The sequence below is a fragment of the Salmo trutta genome, chromosome 24 (assembly GCF_901001165.1).
Source record: "Salmo trutta chromosome 24, fSalTru1.1, whole genome shotgun sequence".
Classification (NCBI taxonomy): domain Eukaryota; kingdom Metazoa; phylum Chordata; class Actinopteri; order Salmoniformes; family Salmonidae; genus Salmo; species Salmo trutta.
This window is the reverse complement of record NC_042980.1, coordinates 35,702,382-35,720,323: the sequence shown is the minus strand read 5'-3', so window position 1 is coordinate 35,720,323 and position 17,942 is coordinate 35,702,382. Positions and strand designations below refer to the sequence as shown.

Here is a 17,942-nt window from a genome sequence, read left to right as displayed (position 1 = left end):
CTGAGCACTTGTTGGCTGCTTTTCCTTCACTCTGCGGTCCAAGTCAACCCAAACCATCTCAATTAGGGTGAGGTCAGGTGATTGTGGAGGCCAGGTCATGTGATGCAGCACTCCATCACTCTCCTTCTTGGTCAAATAGCCCTTACACAGCCTGGAGGTGTGTTGGGTCATTGTCCTGTTGAAAAACAAATGATAGTCCCACTAAGCGCAAACCAGATTTAACATTGATTTTCAATCAATGCCTATACATTGTGGGGGCTATCGCCCAGTTAAGAGCTCATTAGTGAGTGTAGCCTCACATCAAAGCCTGTAGCAGCAGCTGAGTAGCAAGGCTGGAGGCTGTGTGGTGGAACAGGTGTACATAAGAACCACTGGCTCAGGGTCACTACTCCGTATTTACTGCAGGAGAGCATTTAATTAAGTTGTCTGATCTTTCTACACACGTGAGTACACAATCACACACATACACAGACACAATCACACACATACACACACACAATCACACACATACACAGACACACACACACAATCACACACATGCACAGACACACACACAATCACACACATACACAGACACACACACAATCACATACATACACAGACACACACACAATCACACACATGCACAGACACACACACAATCACACACATACACAGACACACACACAATCACACACATACACAGACACACACACACTCACACACAGACACACACACAGTCACACACATACACAGACACACACACACACACAATCACACACATGCACGGACACACACACAATCACACACATGCACGGACACACACACACAATCACACACATACACAGACACACACACAATCACACACATACACAGACACACACACACACAATCACACACATGCACGGACACACACACAATCACACACATGCACGGACACACACACAATCACACACACAATCACACACATACTCAGACACACACACAATCACACACATGCACGGACACACACACAATCACACACACAATCACACACATACACAGACACACACACAATCACCACATGCACGGACACACACACTCATAAATAGCTCAAAGACAATGTGTGATAAGCGAGTAATCTAATTAGCACCCTGACCTGTCTGATTAAATCCTGACCTGTCTGATTGAATCCTGACCTGTCTGATTAAATCCTGACCTGTCTGATTAAATCCTGACCTGTCTGATTGAATCCTGACCTGTCTGATTAAATCCTGACCTGTCTGATTAAATCCTGACCTGTCTGATTGAATCCTGACCTGTCTGATTAAATCCTGACCTATCTGATTAAATCCTGACCTATCTGATTAAATCCTGACCTGTCTGATTAAATCCTGACCTGTCTGATTAAATCCTGACCTGTCTGATTGAATTTGAAGTTGCCACAGAAAACTGACTGATGTGTTTACACTGTATTGCCTTATTACTGTGAATCTACAGAGAGATTCCATTGGTTGATGTCTCCTTTGATGGTTTCTGTGTTCTCCAGGAGTTTGATGATAATGAAAAAGACGAGGACATCGATGCTCTGATGTCGGCACACAGCAAGGCCGCCAGCCGACGCATGAGCTACGCTGTGTCTACGGTAATACCCTGCCGTATAGTAAACACAGACACACACAAACGCACTCACACACACATAATGGACACAAAGATGCATCTGCCATGCTCTGGCACACAAGAAGACAGACTGGCAGGCATACTGGCACACACACACAGCCCATAAAGAGGATTGATGAGTGAGTCATGGCTGTGTTGAAACCATTGTGTGAACAGTGTCAATAGCGCCAGTGACCTCAGGGCTGAGGAACAGCAGGGCAGTGTCTCACACACACACACACAGCACAGCTCACAGCACAGCTCACAGCACAGCACAGCTCACAGCACAGCTCACAGCACAGCTCACAGCACAGCTCACAGCACAGCTTATATACATTTACTAGGAGCCAGGAAAATTTGCCTAAACTCACAGGTGTGTATACTGTATATAATTTGTATGTGTGCTATGCTCCGGTAGAACCTGGCTTAGAACAACATCAATAAACATTCTGTTTATTTTCTCACAACACTAACCTAAATAATTAGCTGAGTTTTGTGATTGAGAGTCATATTGACAGACTCTCTTAAGTTCAGATATTGAGACCTAGGTCTCTTTTACAAATGAGCCCTGCAGAATACAAACATACACACATCCCACTGGGCACAGACTATTCCCACATTGGTTCAACATCATTTTGTTGAAATGACTTGGAAACCACATTAATTCAACCAGTGTGTGCCCAGTGGGATCAAATACCAAATGCAATCAATAAATAGGAAATACCCCCAACAATATAGAAGAGATAAAAAACACAATCATAAAAAAAAGGACAAATCGGAGACATTGTTAGGTTAACAGGCGACACACACCCCCTGCCTGTCTGACATTTCTAATTTCACCCCAGACATGACTAACGACATTCATTCTGGCCGTGGGCTCTGCTCTCAATAACAGCAGAGGTGGAGGACCATGATTACAGAGATTATGGAGATGAATGATGACTGGCTTCTGTGAATCTCCCTGCTTGAAAATATTGTATGAATAGAACAGAATGAATATAGGGGTGGATGAGGGAAACACACACACAGTAGATATCTATAGCAGCAATTCTTCCTATAATGTTAATGTACACTGTGAGTAATATTCATCATAACTGAAGCCCGGTGTTCTGGTTCCGGTGGCATGCGTTGGAATGTGTGGTTCTCTCATGGCTTTCCTTTGCAAAATAACTATGAATTAACGGACTTATTTTCAAATAATTGTCAACATATAACATCACATTAAGGTGGGGACGTTCACTGTAATACAAGGAACAATAGCAGGTCTATTTCGCTCCAGCAGCTGGCATATTCTGTCAGTTTACCATTCACCTGTGGGAACATGGCTGCTCCGATGGGTGGGGGGGAACAACCAATGGGTGGGGGGTTCTGGGTGGGGAACAACCAATGGGTGGTGGGTTCTGGGTGGGGAACAACCAATGAGTGGGGGGGGACCGGGAGATGACAACCAATGGGGGGGGGGGGGCGTTCTGAGAGGGAAACAACCAACAACCAATGGGTGGGGGGGTTCTGGGTGGGGAACAACCAATGGGTGGGGGGGTTCTGGGTGGGGAACAACCAATGAGTGGGGGGGACCGGGAGATGACAACCAAAGGGGGGGGGGGGGTGTTCTGAGTGGGAAACAACCAACAACCAATCGGTGGGGGGGTTCTGGGTGGGGAACAACCAATGGGTGGGGTACAACCAATGGGTGGGGGGGTTCTGGGTGGGGAACAACCAATGGGTGGGGGGGTTCTGGGTGGGGAACAACCAATGAGTGGGGGGGACCGGGAGATGACAACCAAAGGGGGGGGGGGGGGGTTCTGAGTGGGAAACAACCAACAACCAATGGGTGGGGGGGTTCTGGGTGGGGAACAACCAATGGGTGGGGTACAACCAATGGGTGGGGGGGTTCTGGGTGGGGAACAACCAATGGGTGGGGGGGGTTCTGGGTGGGGAACAACCAATGGGTGGGGGGGTTCTGGGTGGGGAACAACCAATGGGTGGGTTTCCCTGTGGCTCCTGCTTTTTGTTTCACATCCATGGGGTTATTAACACTGAAGATAACAGTGACATCATTAATATTACATTTTAAAAAATTAAAATGGCAACCCTAGCTATTCTCTTTTGGAATTTGAAAGGTCTAAACTGTCTTATTAATCGTTCCAGCTGTCTTGATATCCTGGCAAGAAACCATGTCAATATAGCAATGCTCAAAGAAGCTGGGACTGAGAGACTAAAAATCAGACTGTTAAATAGCCATCACTAGCCGACTACCAACCGGCTACTCAACCCTGCACCTTAGAGGCTGCTGCCCTGTATACATAGACATGGAATCACTGGCCACTTTAATAATGGAACACTAGTCACTGATGGATCAATAACATTGTAGTTACTCCACAATACTAACATAATTGACAGAGTGAAAAGAAGGAAGGCTATACAGAATAAAACATATTCCAAAACATGCATCCTGTTTGCAATAAGGCATTAAAGTAAAACTGTAAAAAAATGTGGGAAACCAATGAACTTTTTGTCCTGAATTCAAAGTGTTATGTTTGGAGAAAATCCAATGCAACACATTGCTAAGTACCACTGTCCATATTTTCAAACATAGTGCTGGCTGCATCATGTTATGGGTATGCACGCCCACTCTTTGACTGGAGGGAGAGTGAGTGCACCATTTGTTTTGAGTGAATTGTTTGTTGCAGAAAGTTACGTTTAACAGTTGAATTTAAAATGTATTGTGTGTACTTTCAGACAGACTGGATAGGTCCGGAAAAATACAAGTTATTTAATTTTTTTATTTACATTTTTTACTCTACCTGTAAATCGCTATCTCTGCGACATGGAATGAGTATATTTGTTTCCTCCCATGGAGGCTTCCCCGTTAAGAGGAAAAAGCAAGCGTTTCATGCACTGCAGGAGCTGTATTTACCATGCTCTCTCCCGGGACACTGTGGACCGACCGGAATTCCTATGCAACAATTGTTTACTCGCGGAGGACTATAGAGAATAAATGGCTACTCTTAGCAAACAGATTTAGAACTTGAAAAATCTACTGGGGAACGCACCCTTACATACCTTCTCCTTCTCTACACCACAGGCTGGACGCCACTCCGATGGGTTGATAGTATAACCGCCATGGCAACACTCCTTGACTGACTGTTAAAACTGCCAAATCCCCATGGATAGATGATGAATTGAAAAACTGTATTGCTGAGAGGGCTGAGGCTAATGGAATGGCAAATAAGTATGGCAACACAGCAGATTGGCAAACATTCAGTAAATCGAGAAATCACCTTACTAAACTAAACAAAAATAATAAAAAACTATTCAAAGATAGATTATATAAAGAATGATAGTACAAATGCTCTGGAGGACCTTAAATGAAATTCTAGGCAGAAAAGCTAACAGCTCCAACCTTCATTGAGGCTGATGGCTCATTCATAACAAAACCCTTTGATATTGACAACCGCTTGAATCACTTTTTGTTGACAAAATTAGCAAGCTTAGGCATGACATGCAAACAACAAATGCTGAGCCTTCATATTCATGCAAAATGGACCAAATAATGAAAGACGAGCACTATAGCTTTGACTTCTGCAGTTAGTGTTGAATAGGTGAAAAAATGATTGGTATCTATAAATAAGGACAAACCACCTGGTACCGACACCCTGGATGGTAAATTGCTGAGGTTGGTAGAGGAATACATTGCGATTCCTATTTGCCACATCTTCAATCTAAGGGGGTCATTCCAATACCCAAAAATAGCAAAGCACCCTTTAATGTAGGGTTCCCCAACTGGGGTTTTCTTAGCAAAAAAATATATATTTAGAAATAAAAACGTTTTTTTTGTTTCATTGTAGGACATAAAAGACTGTTAAAACACCAGGAAATCAGCGCAAAGTGATTTTAATTTAAGAAATCTGTTCCCAAGTATTCCCACGTATAATAGAGACACGTGAACGTATACAAATGTAAGCAAGGTTTGAAATGATAATGTTTTATGCAAACATACACTATATATACAAAAGTATGTGGACTCCCCTTCAAATTATTGGTTTGGCGGATGCCAGGAAAACGCAATCTGCCCCAATGCATAGCGCTAACTGTAAAGTTTGGTGGAGGAGAAATAGTGGTCTGGGGCTGTTTTTCATGGTTCGGGCTAGGCCCCTTAGTTCCAGTGAAGGGAAATCTTAACGCTACAGCATACAATGACATACTAGACGATTCTGTGCTTCCAACTTTGTGGCAACAGTTTGGAGAAGGCCCTTTCCTGTTTCAGCATGACAATGCCCCCGTTCACAAAGCGAGGTCCATACAGAAATGGTTTGTTGAGATCGGTGTGGAAGAACTTGAATGGACTGCACAGAGCCCTGACCTCAACCCTATCGAGCACCTTAGGGATGAATTGCAACACTGACTGCGAGCCAGGCCTAATCGCCCAACATCAGTGCCCAACCTCACTAACACTCTTGCAGCTGAATGGAAGCATGTCCCTGTAGCCATGTTTCAACATCTAGTGGAAAGCCTTCCCAGAAGAGTGGAGGCTGTCATAGCAGCAAAGAGGGGACCAACTCCATATGAGTTGGAATGAAATGTTCGATGAGCAGGTGTCCACATACTTATGGTCATGTAGTATATCTGTTTGCGCTTCTTGCTGTCAATTTGCAGTCTACAAATTATTTGTAATTGTGTTCCCACCATCCGTTCAAAAACAAAAAAGAGCTGGACGCCCAGCCAAACTGAGCAATCGGGTGAGAAGGGCCTTGGTCAGGGAGGTGACCAAGAAACCGAGGGTCACTCTGACAAAGTTCATCTGTGGAGATGGGAGAACCTTCCAGAAGGACAACCATCTCTGCAGCACTCCACCAATCAGGCCTTTATGGTAGGGTGGTCAGATGGAAGCCACTCAGTAAAAGGCACATGACAGCCCGATTGGAGTTTGCCAAGAGGCACCTAAAGGACTCTCAGACCATAAGAAACAAGATTCTCTGGTCCGATGAAACCAAGATTGAACTCTATGGCCTGAATGCCAAGCTTCATGTCTGGAGGAAACCTGCCATCATCCCTATGGTGAAGAATAGTGGTGGCAGCATCATGCTGTGGGGATGTTTTTCAGCAGCAGGGACTGGGAGACTAGTCAGGTCTCTGATTGTCATTGAGTGGTCCAACCAGAGCACGGACTTGAACCCAATTGAACATCTCTGGAGAGACCTGAAAATAGCTGTGCAGCGACGCTCCCCTGACAGAGTTTGAGAGGATCTGCAGAGAAGAATGGGAGAAACTCCCCAAATACTGGTGTGCCAAGCTTGTAGCGTCATACCCAAGAAGACTCAAGGCTGTAATCACTGCCAAAGGTGCTTCAACAAAGTACTGAGTAAAGGGTCTGAATACTTATGTAAATATGATATTTCCGTTTTTTTTTTTTATTGTTTTGCAAAAATGTCTAAAAACATTAAGGGGTATTGTGTTTAGATTGATGAGGGGAAAAAACGATTTAATCAATTTTAGAACAAGGCTGTAACCTAACAAAATGTGGAAAAAGTCAAGGGGTCTGAATACTTTCCAAAGGCACTGTATTTGGATCTGTGGCATTCACTTTGAACTGGACTGTGTTTACAGCATGAGCGGTCATGAGTAGATGTGCATGTTTTGAGATCAAAGCCAGAGCTGCATGTAGCCATGTGTACAAATTTGTTCATATCCTTTTATAGTTAGTGAGTTATTAGCCCAGTTATAGATCATTTGTAGTCAGCAATAGGGGAGGGATTGCTTCCTACAAGAGCACAAATGTGTACATTTCTAAACATCTTTGAAAAGCGAGTCGGGTAAAGAGTTTTTTTGTCTTAAAGGAACAGTGTTTCATTTTGAGACGTACTTGAATAAGCTAAGTTGCCAATAGGCAGAGGGTAGCATAATTTGTCTGATTCTCTGTAATAATGTCATGGGAATAATAATGCATTTTATTTTGTAAAGTGGTTTCTTGCATCAAACAACGCAGCAACATTTTCAGTCACCTCCTTGTCTCAAGGACAAGTGGATAAACAGGTTAATGTCAAGCCCTGCATGTTTTTTCAAAAGTCTCATGGAATGTAGGCCTACATTGAACACCACACATTGGCTGCTACTGTAGGATGAATGATAGAACAGCTTTTTCCATGTTAAAATGTTATGGGATGCATTTTCTCCATTGTTTTTGATGGTAGGCCACTATGGTAGGCCTACATTATGCTCAAATAGCCACAGTAGCCTACTTAGCCACTGTCTGAAACTGTAACTTAAAGCGGGTACAGCCTCAGTGTTCGCAGTAAACACGCGCTGAAAGTTGCACAGAATTTTCACAACTTTAAGTTTGCGCTCAGCAGACCTGACATTTGCTCAGTGACAAAAATAATCGTAATCTTAATCTCATTATACGCAGACAATATTTGACTATATCTAGACTATGTATTTCAAACTCTCCCAAAGGCACTGAAGATCATATATACAGTATATTCATCTTAATCTCAAACTATAAAATCTATCTAACCAAATCAGCCCAACAGCCTCCTCCCTGATGGAGGACTTCATCTCTATTTATGGAATCCCAATTGTTTCCCATTTAAAATATTTGGGTGTGTATATATATTTATTTCGTTAGATAAAACCATTGGCAGAAACTTTAACAGAACGCTCAAAATTCAATCCGACCTCAGTAGATGGGATGGGGGGGCTAGGCGGGTGCGAGACATGGTTTCTGGGTGGGGAGGGAGGGAGGATGCGGGTGGGTGGATGGGGACTGAGTTGGGGTTATCTTTGTATGCATTTCTTTGATAGTATTTTGTACCTGTAACCCCCCCCCCCCTAAAAAAAGACAACACTAAATAAAAAGTTGGTCCCCCAAAAAATAATATGAAGCCCAGAAGGCTGATTCTCTTGTATCTACTAAAACCGGAAATCCATTGATCCCGGATATGTTGCTTTGGTGGAAGCACCTGTGTTTAGTTGATATTTATTTTTGCTTTCAGCCTGTCCGCTGTGTCCGTCTCTGTTTATTCATTGAGGAGTTCTAATCAGGTCCTGCTTCATCTGATAATCACCATGGCAAACCTGAATGATTCAGTTGTGTGTCAGTGTCTGGTGTCTGGGGTTTCTGCCCTGGTACATGGGGTCTGTCCTCTCGTCTCTGTCCTCTTTACACTTTCACATGTATCCCTCCTCTCTCTCACCTCTCTACTCCTTCTCTCTCTCCTCCTTCCCTCTCTCCTCTCTTTCTATCTCCTCTCTCCTTCACTCTCTCCCTCCTCCTTCTCTTTCTCCTCCTCCCCCTGCTGGCTCGGGTTCTATTCTTCCTCTGGCTGCTAGTCTTCTACTCCCGGCTCTGAGAGAAAATGGGGCTACCTCAGTGTTCCTGGCGACTCGGACGCAGAAACTGTGAGTTCTTGCTTCCTTGTGTATGTGTGTATGTGTGTGCCTGCATGTGTGTACCCCGCTTATTGTGAATATGTTTCCACCAATCGGTGCCTCTCTGCTCCCATCGCTGCCACTGACTGCCTAAATTGGTCATTCATCATACTGGCTCACTCTATGACATAAATTAGATCAACTTTAGTGTTTTACATTCCCCAGCCAGACCCATCTCTCACCAAATGACTCAATCTGTCCATTCTGCATTTTTACCTGCACAAAGATAAAGGCTATCCCTGCCTTCATCTGTCTTCCTCCTTTTCCCTCCACTCCATTCTTAATTTCTCCCCCGCTCTGGCTCTCCTCTTCTCTCCCTCATCTGTTCTGATTCTCTGCCCCTGATCCTCTACTTCTCTGTCCTCCATTCTGATATTTTCCTCTCCCCTCTTCCTCCTCCTCTATTACACTCATTTAATCATTTTTCTCTCTCTCTCCCTACCCATCTCCTCTCTCTTCTCCCTTTATCCTATCTATTCTCTCTCCCCCTCTCCTCTCTTCCCCCTCTCTTCTCCTCACAGAGCAGTCTGAACAGTATGATGAGTATGTACAGTGAGACTGGTGACTATGGCAACGCCAACGTGAGTGGCGAGCTGCTGTTGAACATCAGCTACAGCTATAAGACAGGCGCTCTTAACGTCCTGGTGAAGGAGTGTCGCAACCTGGCCACCGGCGATGAGAAGAAGCAACGCACAGATGCGTAAGGGCACACACACACTTTTTCTTTCATTTCACCTTTATTTAACCAGGTAGGCCAGTTGAGAACAAGTTCTCATTTACAACTGTGACCTGGCCAAGATAAAGAAAGCAGTGTGACACAAACAACAACACAGAGTTACACATGGAATAAACAAACATACAGTCAATAATACAATAGAGAAAGTCTATACTTAGTGTGTGCAAATGAGTTAGGATAAGGGGGGTGAGGCAATAAATAGGCCATAGTGGCGAAATTATTACAGTATGGCAAATTAAACACTGGGGTGATAGATGTGCAGAAGATGAGTGTGCAAGTAGCGTGCAAAGGAGCAAAGGAGCAAAATAAATAAAATAAATAACAATATGGTGATGAGGTAGTTGGATGGGCTATTTACAGATTGGCTATGTACAGGTGCAGTGATCTGTGAGCTGCTCTGACAGCTGGTGCTTAAAGTTAGTGAGGGAGATATGAGTCTCCAGCTTCAGTGATTTTTGCAGTTCGTTCCAGTCATTGGCAGCAGAGAACTGGAAGGAAAGGTGGCCGAAGGAGGAATTGGGTTTGGGGGTGACCAGTGAGATATACCTGCTGGAGCGCGTGCTACGGGTGGGTGCTACTATGGTGACCAGTGAGCTGAGATAAGGTGAGATAAGGTGGGGCTTTACCTAGCAAAGACTAATAGATATCATGGAGCCAGTGGGTTTGGCGACGAATATGAAGCGAGGGCCAGCCAACGAGAGCATACAGGTCGCAATGGTGGGTAGTATATAGGGCTTTGGTGAAAAAACAGATGGCACTATGATAGACTGCATCCAATTTGCTGAGTAGAGTGTTGGAGGCTATTTTGTAAATGACATTGCCGAAGTCAAGGATCGGTAGGATGGTCAGTTTTACGAGGGTATGTTTGGCAGCATGAGTGAAGGATGCTTTGTTGCGAAATAGGAAAAATATTCTAGATTTAATTTTGGATTGGAGATGCTTAATGTGAGTCTGGAAGGAGAGTTTACAGTCTAACCAGACACCTAGGTATTTGTAGTTGTCCACATATTCTAAGTCAGAACCATCCAGAGTAGTGATGCTGGACAAGGTGGGTAGGTGTGGGCAGCGATTGGTTGAAGAGCATGCATTTAGTTTTGCTTGCATTTAAGAGCAGTTGAAGACCACGGAAGGAGAGTTGTATGGCATTGAAGCTCGTCTGGAGGTTAGTTAACACAGTGTCCAAAGAAGGGCCAGAAGTATACAGAATTGTGTCGTCTGTGTAGAGGTGGATCAGAGAATCACCAGCAGCAAGAAAGACATCATTTATATATACAGAGAAAAGAGTCAGCCCAAAGATTTAACCCTGTGGCACCCCCATAGGGGGTCCGGACAACATGCCCTCTGATTTGACACACTGAACTATGTCAGAGAAGTAGTTGGTGAATCAGCCTAGGCAGTCATTTGAGAAACCAAGGCTGCCGATAAGAATGTGGTGATTGACAGAGTCGAAAGCCTTGGCCAGGTCGATGAATACAGCTGCACAGTATTGTCTCTTATCGATGGCTGTTATGTTATCGTTTAGGACCTTGAGTGTGGCTGCGGTGCACCCGTGACCAGCTCGGAAACCAGATTGCATAGCGGAGAAGGTACGGTGGGATTCGAAATGGTCGGTGATCTGTTCGTTAACTTGGCTTTCAAAGACCTTAGAAAGGCAGGGTAGAATAGATTTTGGTCTGTAACAGTTTGGGTCTAGAGTGTCTCCCTCTTTGAAGAGGGGGATGACCACGGCAGCTTTCCAATCTTTGGGGATCTCAGACGATACGAAAGAGAGGTTGAACAGGCTAGTAATAGGGGTTGCAACAATTTTGGCGGATAATTTTAGGAAGAGAGGGTCCAGATTGTCTAGCCCAGCTGATTTATAGGGGTCCAGATTTTGCAGCTCTTTCAGAACATCAGCTATCTGCATTTGGGTGAAGAAGAAATGGGGGACGCTTGGGCAAGTTGCAGTGAGGGGTGCAGGGCTGTTGACCGGGGTAGGGGTAGCCAGGTGGAAAGCATGGCCAGCTGTAGAAAAATGCTTATTGAAATTCTCAATTACTGCAGATTTATCGGTGGTGACAGTGTTTCCTAGCCTCAGTGCAGTGGGCACTGGGAAGAGGTGCTCTTATTCTCCATGGACTTTACAGTGTCCCAGAACTTAGTGTTACAGGATGCAAATTTCTGTTTGAAAAAGCTAGCCTTTATTATCCTAACTGCCAGTGTATATTGGTTCCTAACTTCCCTGAAAAGTTGCATATCGCGGGGGCTATTCGATGCTAACGCAGTACGCCACAGGAGGCAGTACGCCACTGAAGAACCTATGTTTACTGTGAAATTACACACACTTCATTATCACACATTCACACTTGAAAAAGAACACACAGTTCCTGACCGTCAGCTCAACTTGAACCAATCCATGAGTGACGTGTGACCTCAACATGACCCACAATAACTGTGACATTCATGGTATGTCAGAGTAACCTTAGTGAAGCTTTGGGGTGATCATATGGATCACGGCACACAGGTCTTCCTATGGAGTGTGGCTGAATGTCTTTTCCATTGGCAGCTATGTGAAGGCCTACCTCCTCCCAGACAAGTCTCGCCAGAGCAAGAGGAAGACCAGCATCAAGACCAACACAATCAACCCTGTATTCAACGAGAACCTTAGGGTGAGGGAGTGTTTGTGCGTGTGTGTGTGTGTGTGTGTGTGTGCGTATGAACTTGTGTGTAGCTTGGGAAACAGTAATATTTAATGAGTTTGTTTTTGTTTTTGTGATCATGGGAATGTGTGTCCTTGGATGGGATCAAGTTGCCTGGAGACAGTGTGTGTGTCAACAGGAGTGTGTCAGTCAGCAGGTGTTCATACTGATGTAGGAGCTTAACTTGATCACCCTGTTGCAGGAGAACTTTCCACATAATAATTCACATTATTTATTTTCCTGCTGTAGCAAACGGAATTAAGATCCTACATCTGTACAGTATATAAAGAAATGAAGCCTGCTCCTCCCATGTGTTTTCATTAACCTGTACCACCATACCTACAGTGTATAGCCGTCAATAGACTTCACCTCAAGCACCCCTGCTGTACATGTGTTATTCCTGTAAGAGCATCGGCAGGAACTGATTTTTGTAGTCCTACTCTCCTGTCGTCACGCTCTCCTGTGCTGTGTTTGTGTAGTATGTGATCAGCCACTCCCAGTTGGAGACACGAACGCTGCAGCTGTCTGTGTGGCACCATGACCGCTTCGGACACAACAGCTTCCTGGGGGAGGTGGAGCTGACCTTTGACTCCTGGGAGTTTGACAGCAACACGGAGGAGTGGTACTCTCTGCAGCCCAAGGTATCCTGTGTGCAGATGGAAAATAGTGTATATGTGTGGATTTATACAGCACTGTATGTTTATCAGTGGTTAATACTGTAAGTAGATGTGTTCTATGTGCAGCTGGACAGTAGTATGGACTCCACGCTCCAGTATAAAGGGGAGCTGACCGTGGTTCTGAAGTACATCCCTGCAGAGAAGAACCTCATGCTACCCCTGGACCAGGTCCAAGGTGCTCCACAAAATCCTTCTGTTTTAATTGCTCCAACCCATCACTAACGCATATCATTCAACTAATGACATTTCATGAAAGACTGTTTGGAATTTTGCTCATTCACCTCTCTCTTCCTGTCCTCCTCTCAGTGAAGAAAGGCTTTCTGAAAGGAAAGAAGACCAGCATCAAGCTGCCTAAAGGAGGTATGGTGGAACTGCTGGTCAAGGAGGCCAAGAACCTGACCTCTGTCAAGTCTGGAGGCACTTCAGATCCCTTTGTGAAAGGGTGAGACCCAGATAGACCCATTCAGTTTCATCCAGCCTTCATTCCTAGTAATAATGATGGGATACTACCTACCTAATTCCAATTCCTCTTGACAGTTTTGTATGTCTTGTTTCCTGTCTCCACATCCATCCAGGTACCTGCTCCCTGACAACAGTAAGTCCACCAAGCACAAGACGGTGGTGGTGCGTCGCTCGGTCAACCCCCAGTGGAACCACACCTTCACCTACTGTGGCCTGCAGGCCGGAGACCTGAACAACGTGTGTCTGGAGCTCACCGTCTGGGACAAGGAGGCTCTGGCCAGCAACGTCTTCCTGGGGGGAGTCCGACTCAACGGAGGGACAGGTCTGTCTGTCTGTCTGTCTGTCTGTCTGTCTGTCTGTCTGTCTGTCTGGGAAGAACCAGGGGCTGGGATGGGCTGTTTGGTATTGGACTTCTCTGCTGTTCTCTCTTCTTTTGTTCTGTTCTCTGGTCTTCTCTTCAGTTTAACTCTAGTCTTCACTTCTCTTCTTTTCTCTCTTCTCAGAGGTTATGGTGATTTGTAGCATATTCAGTCAGCATAACGCCGTAGGGATATGGAGTGTATGGAACAGATAGAGATTATCTATTGTCTCCCTACAGGCCAGAGCTATGGGAACGAGGTGGACTGGATGGACTCGTACGGAGAGGAACAGCGGCTATGGCAACGCATGATTGACAACCCGGAGGTCCCCCAGGAGTGTACACTGATGCTGAGATCCAGCATGTGCAAGCACAACACATGAAATGGAGGGAAAGAAGGACAAAGAAAGAAGGCCAGAGAGAGGTGGCAGAAAAGAGAGAAACAGTGGAAGGAAAGAAAGAGAAGGACATTGGTTGACAGTGCTCCATGTCCAAGCTCAATCCCGCAATACAGAGCTGATGACATCACCCCACTTCTTGACCCTTGAACCCTAACCTCTGAGCTACCCTGATCCTGCACTGGGGTTCATAGTCCTCTACCTGGTAAAGAGGTCAACCAGTCATGCCTTACACACACATGGCCATACCCAGCCAAGACCAAGCACGGCTGCTGCTGCTGCTGCTACTGCTGCTGCTGCTGCTGCTGCTGCTGCTACTGCTACTGCTACTGTACATTATGACATGTACAGGTAACTGCTAAAATAATGGAAACACTTGAGTAAATGAGAGATACAAAGTATATATCCCTCCAATATAGTTCCAGACACTTATAGAAGGTGGTGGCCCAACATCCTATTATGACACTTTATGTTGGTGTTTCCTTTATTTTGGCAGTTACATGTATGTAACATAATGAACAAGCACATTGTCATTTGTATGACCTGATCTGACTATGCACAACGCTCTCCTATCCCTGTGTTGAGACTACTTGAGGTAGAAGTTGTTCTTAACCCCAGATCTAGGATCAGATTGCTCTGACCTGCTCTTAACCATAACCATTTAGGGGGAAGATAATTTATCTGACCCCGCATCAGTGGCTCAGGGTAGCTTTTACCTAGGCTTTGACTCAATCAGAACCCTCGTTGGCAGACATCCGCTTAGCGGATGTTTTGTTTCGTGTCCACGATAAGCTAACGCATGGAGCCGCTTGTGGATTTTCAGCTCTAACGCAGTTCCACTTCAGACACCGCCGAAACAAACGATATGGGGATCTAATAGAATCTAGTCCCTACTCTCATAAGGTAACTTCTCCAAAGGCACTTAAGGGTTGATGCATGCTGAGTAGATTTAAACATTCCCATAGTATACTGTAAAATGATAATAAGGGTGTGTTCAAGATTGCATTGTTTAATGCAATAATGTTATTATGCAACATTTTTGAACTGATAAACCCCAGTTTCAAAGTGTTGCAAAATTGCAGTGTAACTAATCCTGAACACACCAATGGTTTTACTGTAGTTTTAATAAAGCACACATGACGAGTAGAGTGGCACAAATAGCCACTTCATCAACAGATGTTTTTGGACCTCATTTTGGGTGTAACAGAGATTAAGGCAGAAATCTAAACAGAGATCCAGCAGCACCAAATTGCTGATAGAAATATATTGTGTCAAGTGTGGAATAGAGAGTCAGGGGGGCAGTTATATCTGCACCACAGGAAACGTTTTGCCCCAGGAGCCTTGGGAGGAGGATTGCATGTTCCAGAGTGAACCCATGTCCAGGCCACCCTCTCAGTCATAGGGAGAACTCAATTGCATACTCCTCCCGTCCTCTCTCCTCGCCTCCTTCTAAAAACCCACTGGAGGAGAAAGTCAGAGGGGAGGGACCTTTGGCTTTTTAATCCAATGGGTTTTGAGAAGAGAGGACGTGAGGAGAATGTAATTCTCTCTATGACTCATTGAATAGAACACATCCGTCAGCCTGTCTGTCCCTGTAGCCCAGGCCACTGTGACCTGTCTGTCCCTACGACCTCATTGGATGAGTAATAGCACTTCTAGTATCCCCCCATAAGTGGTTCTGAAGTCTTGGCATGGACCTCAAATGGCACCCTGTTCCCTATATGGGTGATTCTACAGAAGTGGTGCAAATTGGGGGTTGGGAAAAAAAAATCACATTTGTATCCTATTTTTCGTAAACTTTCAGCACACATCTCATATGTCAGATAGACATATATAATACTCACACACTGTTTGTATTGCAAATTTGAAGTATTGTCCTGAATTTCTTACCAGGCAAAAAATGTGTCACTTCCGAAACATACTGAAAAAGTATAAATACATGGAGAAACATGCACAGCATTGATCATTTGGATTAACCTCCTAAAAACATGATTTTTAACCGGACTTTCAAAACCTTTAAATTGAATTTAGAGAAATATAATCGCTATTGTTCTTCTGTAAAATGTTCAATGTTGATTGTAGAATCTAAAATGTATTGATTGATTTAATTACTTATGTATCTAATTCATTATGTTGCTTGATGTATAAATTGTAACTTTTCCTATCTTTATTTTAGCAAAATAAACAGTGTCAATGGGTATATGTTGGGTATATATTTTAGGTTAGACATTACCATTGAGGGCTTACATCATTTTAAAGTAGTCAGCTGGATGGAGATTCTTATGGGTTGGGAGCATTGTCTTCTTCAAATTGAGTTGCCTATGGTTTGTAAACCAAAGACTAAGGTCTTGTCCGAGAGCATGAGCCAAGACCAAGATTTAAACCAGGACATTGGTCCCAAAATCCATACCTAGGGAGTTGAGACCATGACAAGTTAAATACAGAATTTAAGTGGACTTGAGTGGTCTCAAGACCAAGACCACAAGATCAAGACTCCATGGGCCCGTTCTTCAATTCTAAGAGACCTGAGTGGAGTAAAGTAGAGTATAGTTCACTGGAGTACTGTATAGTACAGTACAGTAGAGAAGAGTACAGTACAGTACAGTACAGCACAGCACATTATAGACGTCTATGTTTGGGCCAAATAGATGTCAATGTTTGGGCACTTTAAGGATTGGAGCCCTTCTGCTGGCTATACATCTTAATACACTTTTTTCCTGAAGCGTGCTCTTGACCACTACCTACATGGTTGCTCAGGATATAGAGCATGGCGCTTGCAACTTTAAAATGGAGATAGCCTCAATGGCGCTGCCTGTGCTGGCACAGATGCCATAATGGTGCAGATACAAAGATGAGACCTCTATCAATCTCTATGGTGTCAATTGTTTCGGCTGTGACCGTTTTGGTTGGACAATTTAGACCAATTTAGACTTTTGGACAGATGTACATCCCACCAAACACATATTCTGGTCCCAAAACCATACTTTACATATTTATTGAAATATTAGTAGTGACACTTCTTAAAAATACATGAAGATTTATTAAACCTGCTCACAAACTTTATCCAAAATGTTTGCAGACAGACTACTCACTGTGGCCATGCTAGAGACGGGTGCAATCCCATCAGCTGGAGATATATGTAGGGGTGTGGCTTAATGCAGATTCATTCCAGAGTCTTTTAATGTGTGTTTTTTATCAGTCTTTTAATGTGTGTGTTTTGTCAGTCTTTTAACGGTAGTGACATTTTTGAGAAGTATGTTTTAAAATAAACAAATCTACTAATTATACCAGTATCTTTCAATGTAATAATAGAACAACTCAAGATGTTCTGTTGAAATAATAATACTAAAACTATTTTAAAAATCATGAATTGCTGTCACGGGTGTCGTAGGGTGTAGACCAAAAACGCAGCGGGAAAATGTACACTCATCTTCTTTTTATTAGGTGAAGAAGGAAAACACATAAAACCTATACAAAACAAAAACGAACTTGACAGTCTTGTCAGGCAAAACAGCTAAACAAGAACAATCTCCCACAAAATCCCATGAAAAACAAACTCCTAATTATTGGACCCTCAATCAGAGGCAA

General features: G+C 44.0%; 1 protein-coding gene across 4 annotated transcripts in view; it reads left to right on the top strand.

The window, feature by feature from the left end:
- LOC115161203 (synaptotagmin-like protein 5) overlaps positions 1–17,639 on the top strand; it is a 104,964-nt gene extending 87,325 nt beyond the window's left edge. For 3 of the 4 annotated variants that reach the window (XM_029711987.1, XM_029711985.1, XM_029711986.1), the window contains exons 9-17: positions 1,508–1,603; positions 8,947–9,015; positions 9,567–9,745; positions 12,327–12,429; positions 12,939–13,100; positions 13,203–13,311; positions 13,443–13,578; positions 13,712–13,920; positions 14,197–17,639. In XM_029711987.1, coding sequence (XP_029567847.1) covers positions 1,508–1,603; positions 8,947–9,015; positions 9,567–9,745; positions 12,327–12,429; positions 12,939–13,100; positions 13,203–13,311; positions 13,443–13,578; positions 13,712–13,920; positions 14,197–14,339 — 1,206 coding nt within the window. In that variant the 3' untranslated portion in view covers positions 14,340–17,639. The remainder of the gene's footprint in view (positions 1–1,507; positions 1,604–8,946; positions 9,016–9,566; positions 9,746–12,326; positions 12,430–12,938; positions 13,101–13,202; positions 13,312–13,442; positions 13,579–13,711; positions 13,921–14,196) is intronic. The other variant, XM_029711988.1, reaches the window with a different exon arrangement.
- Positions 17,640–17,942: the final 303 nt, after the last annotated feature.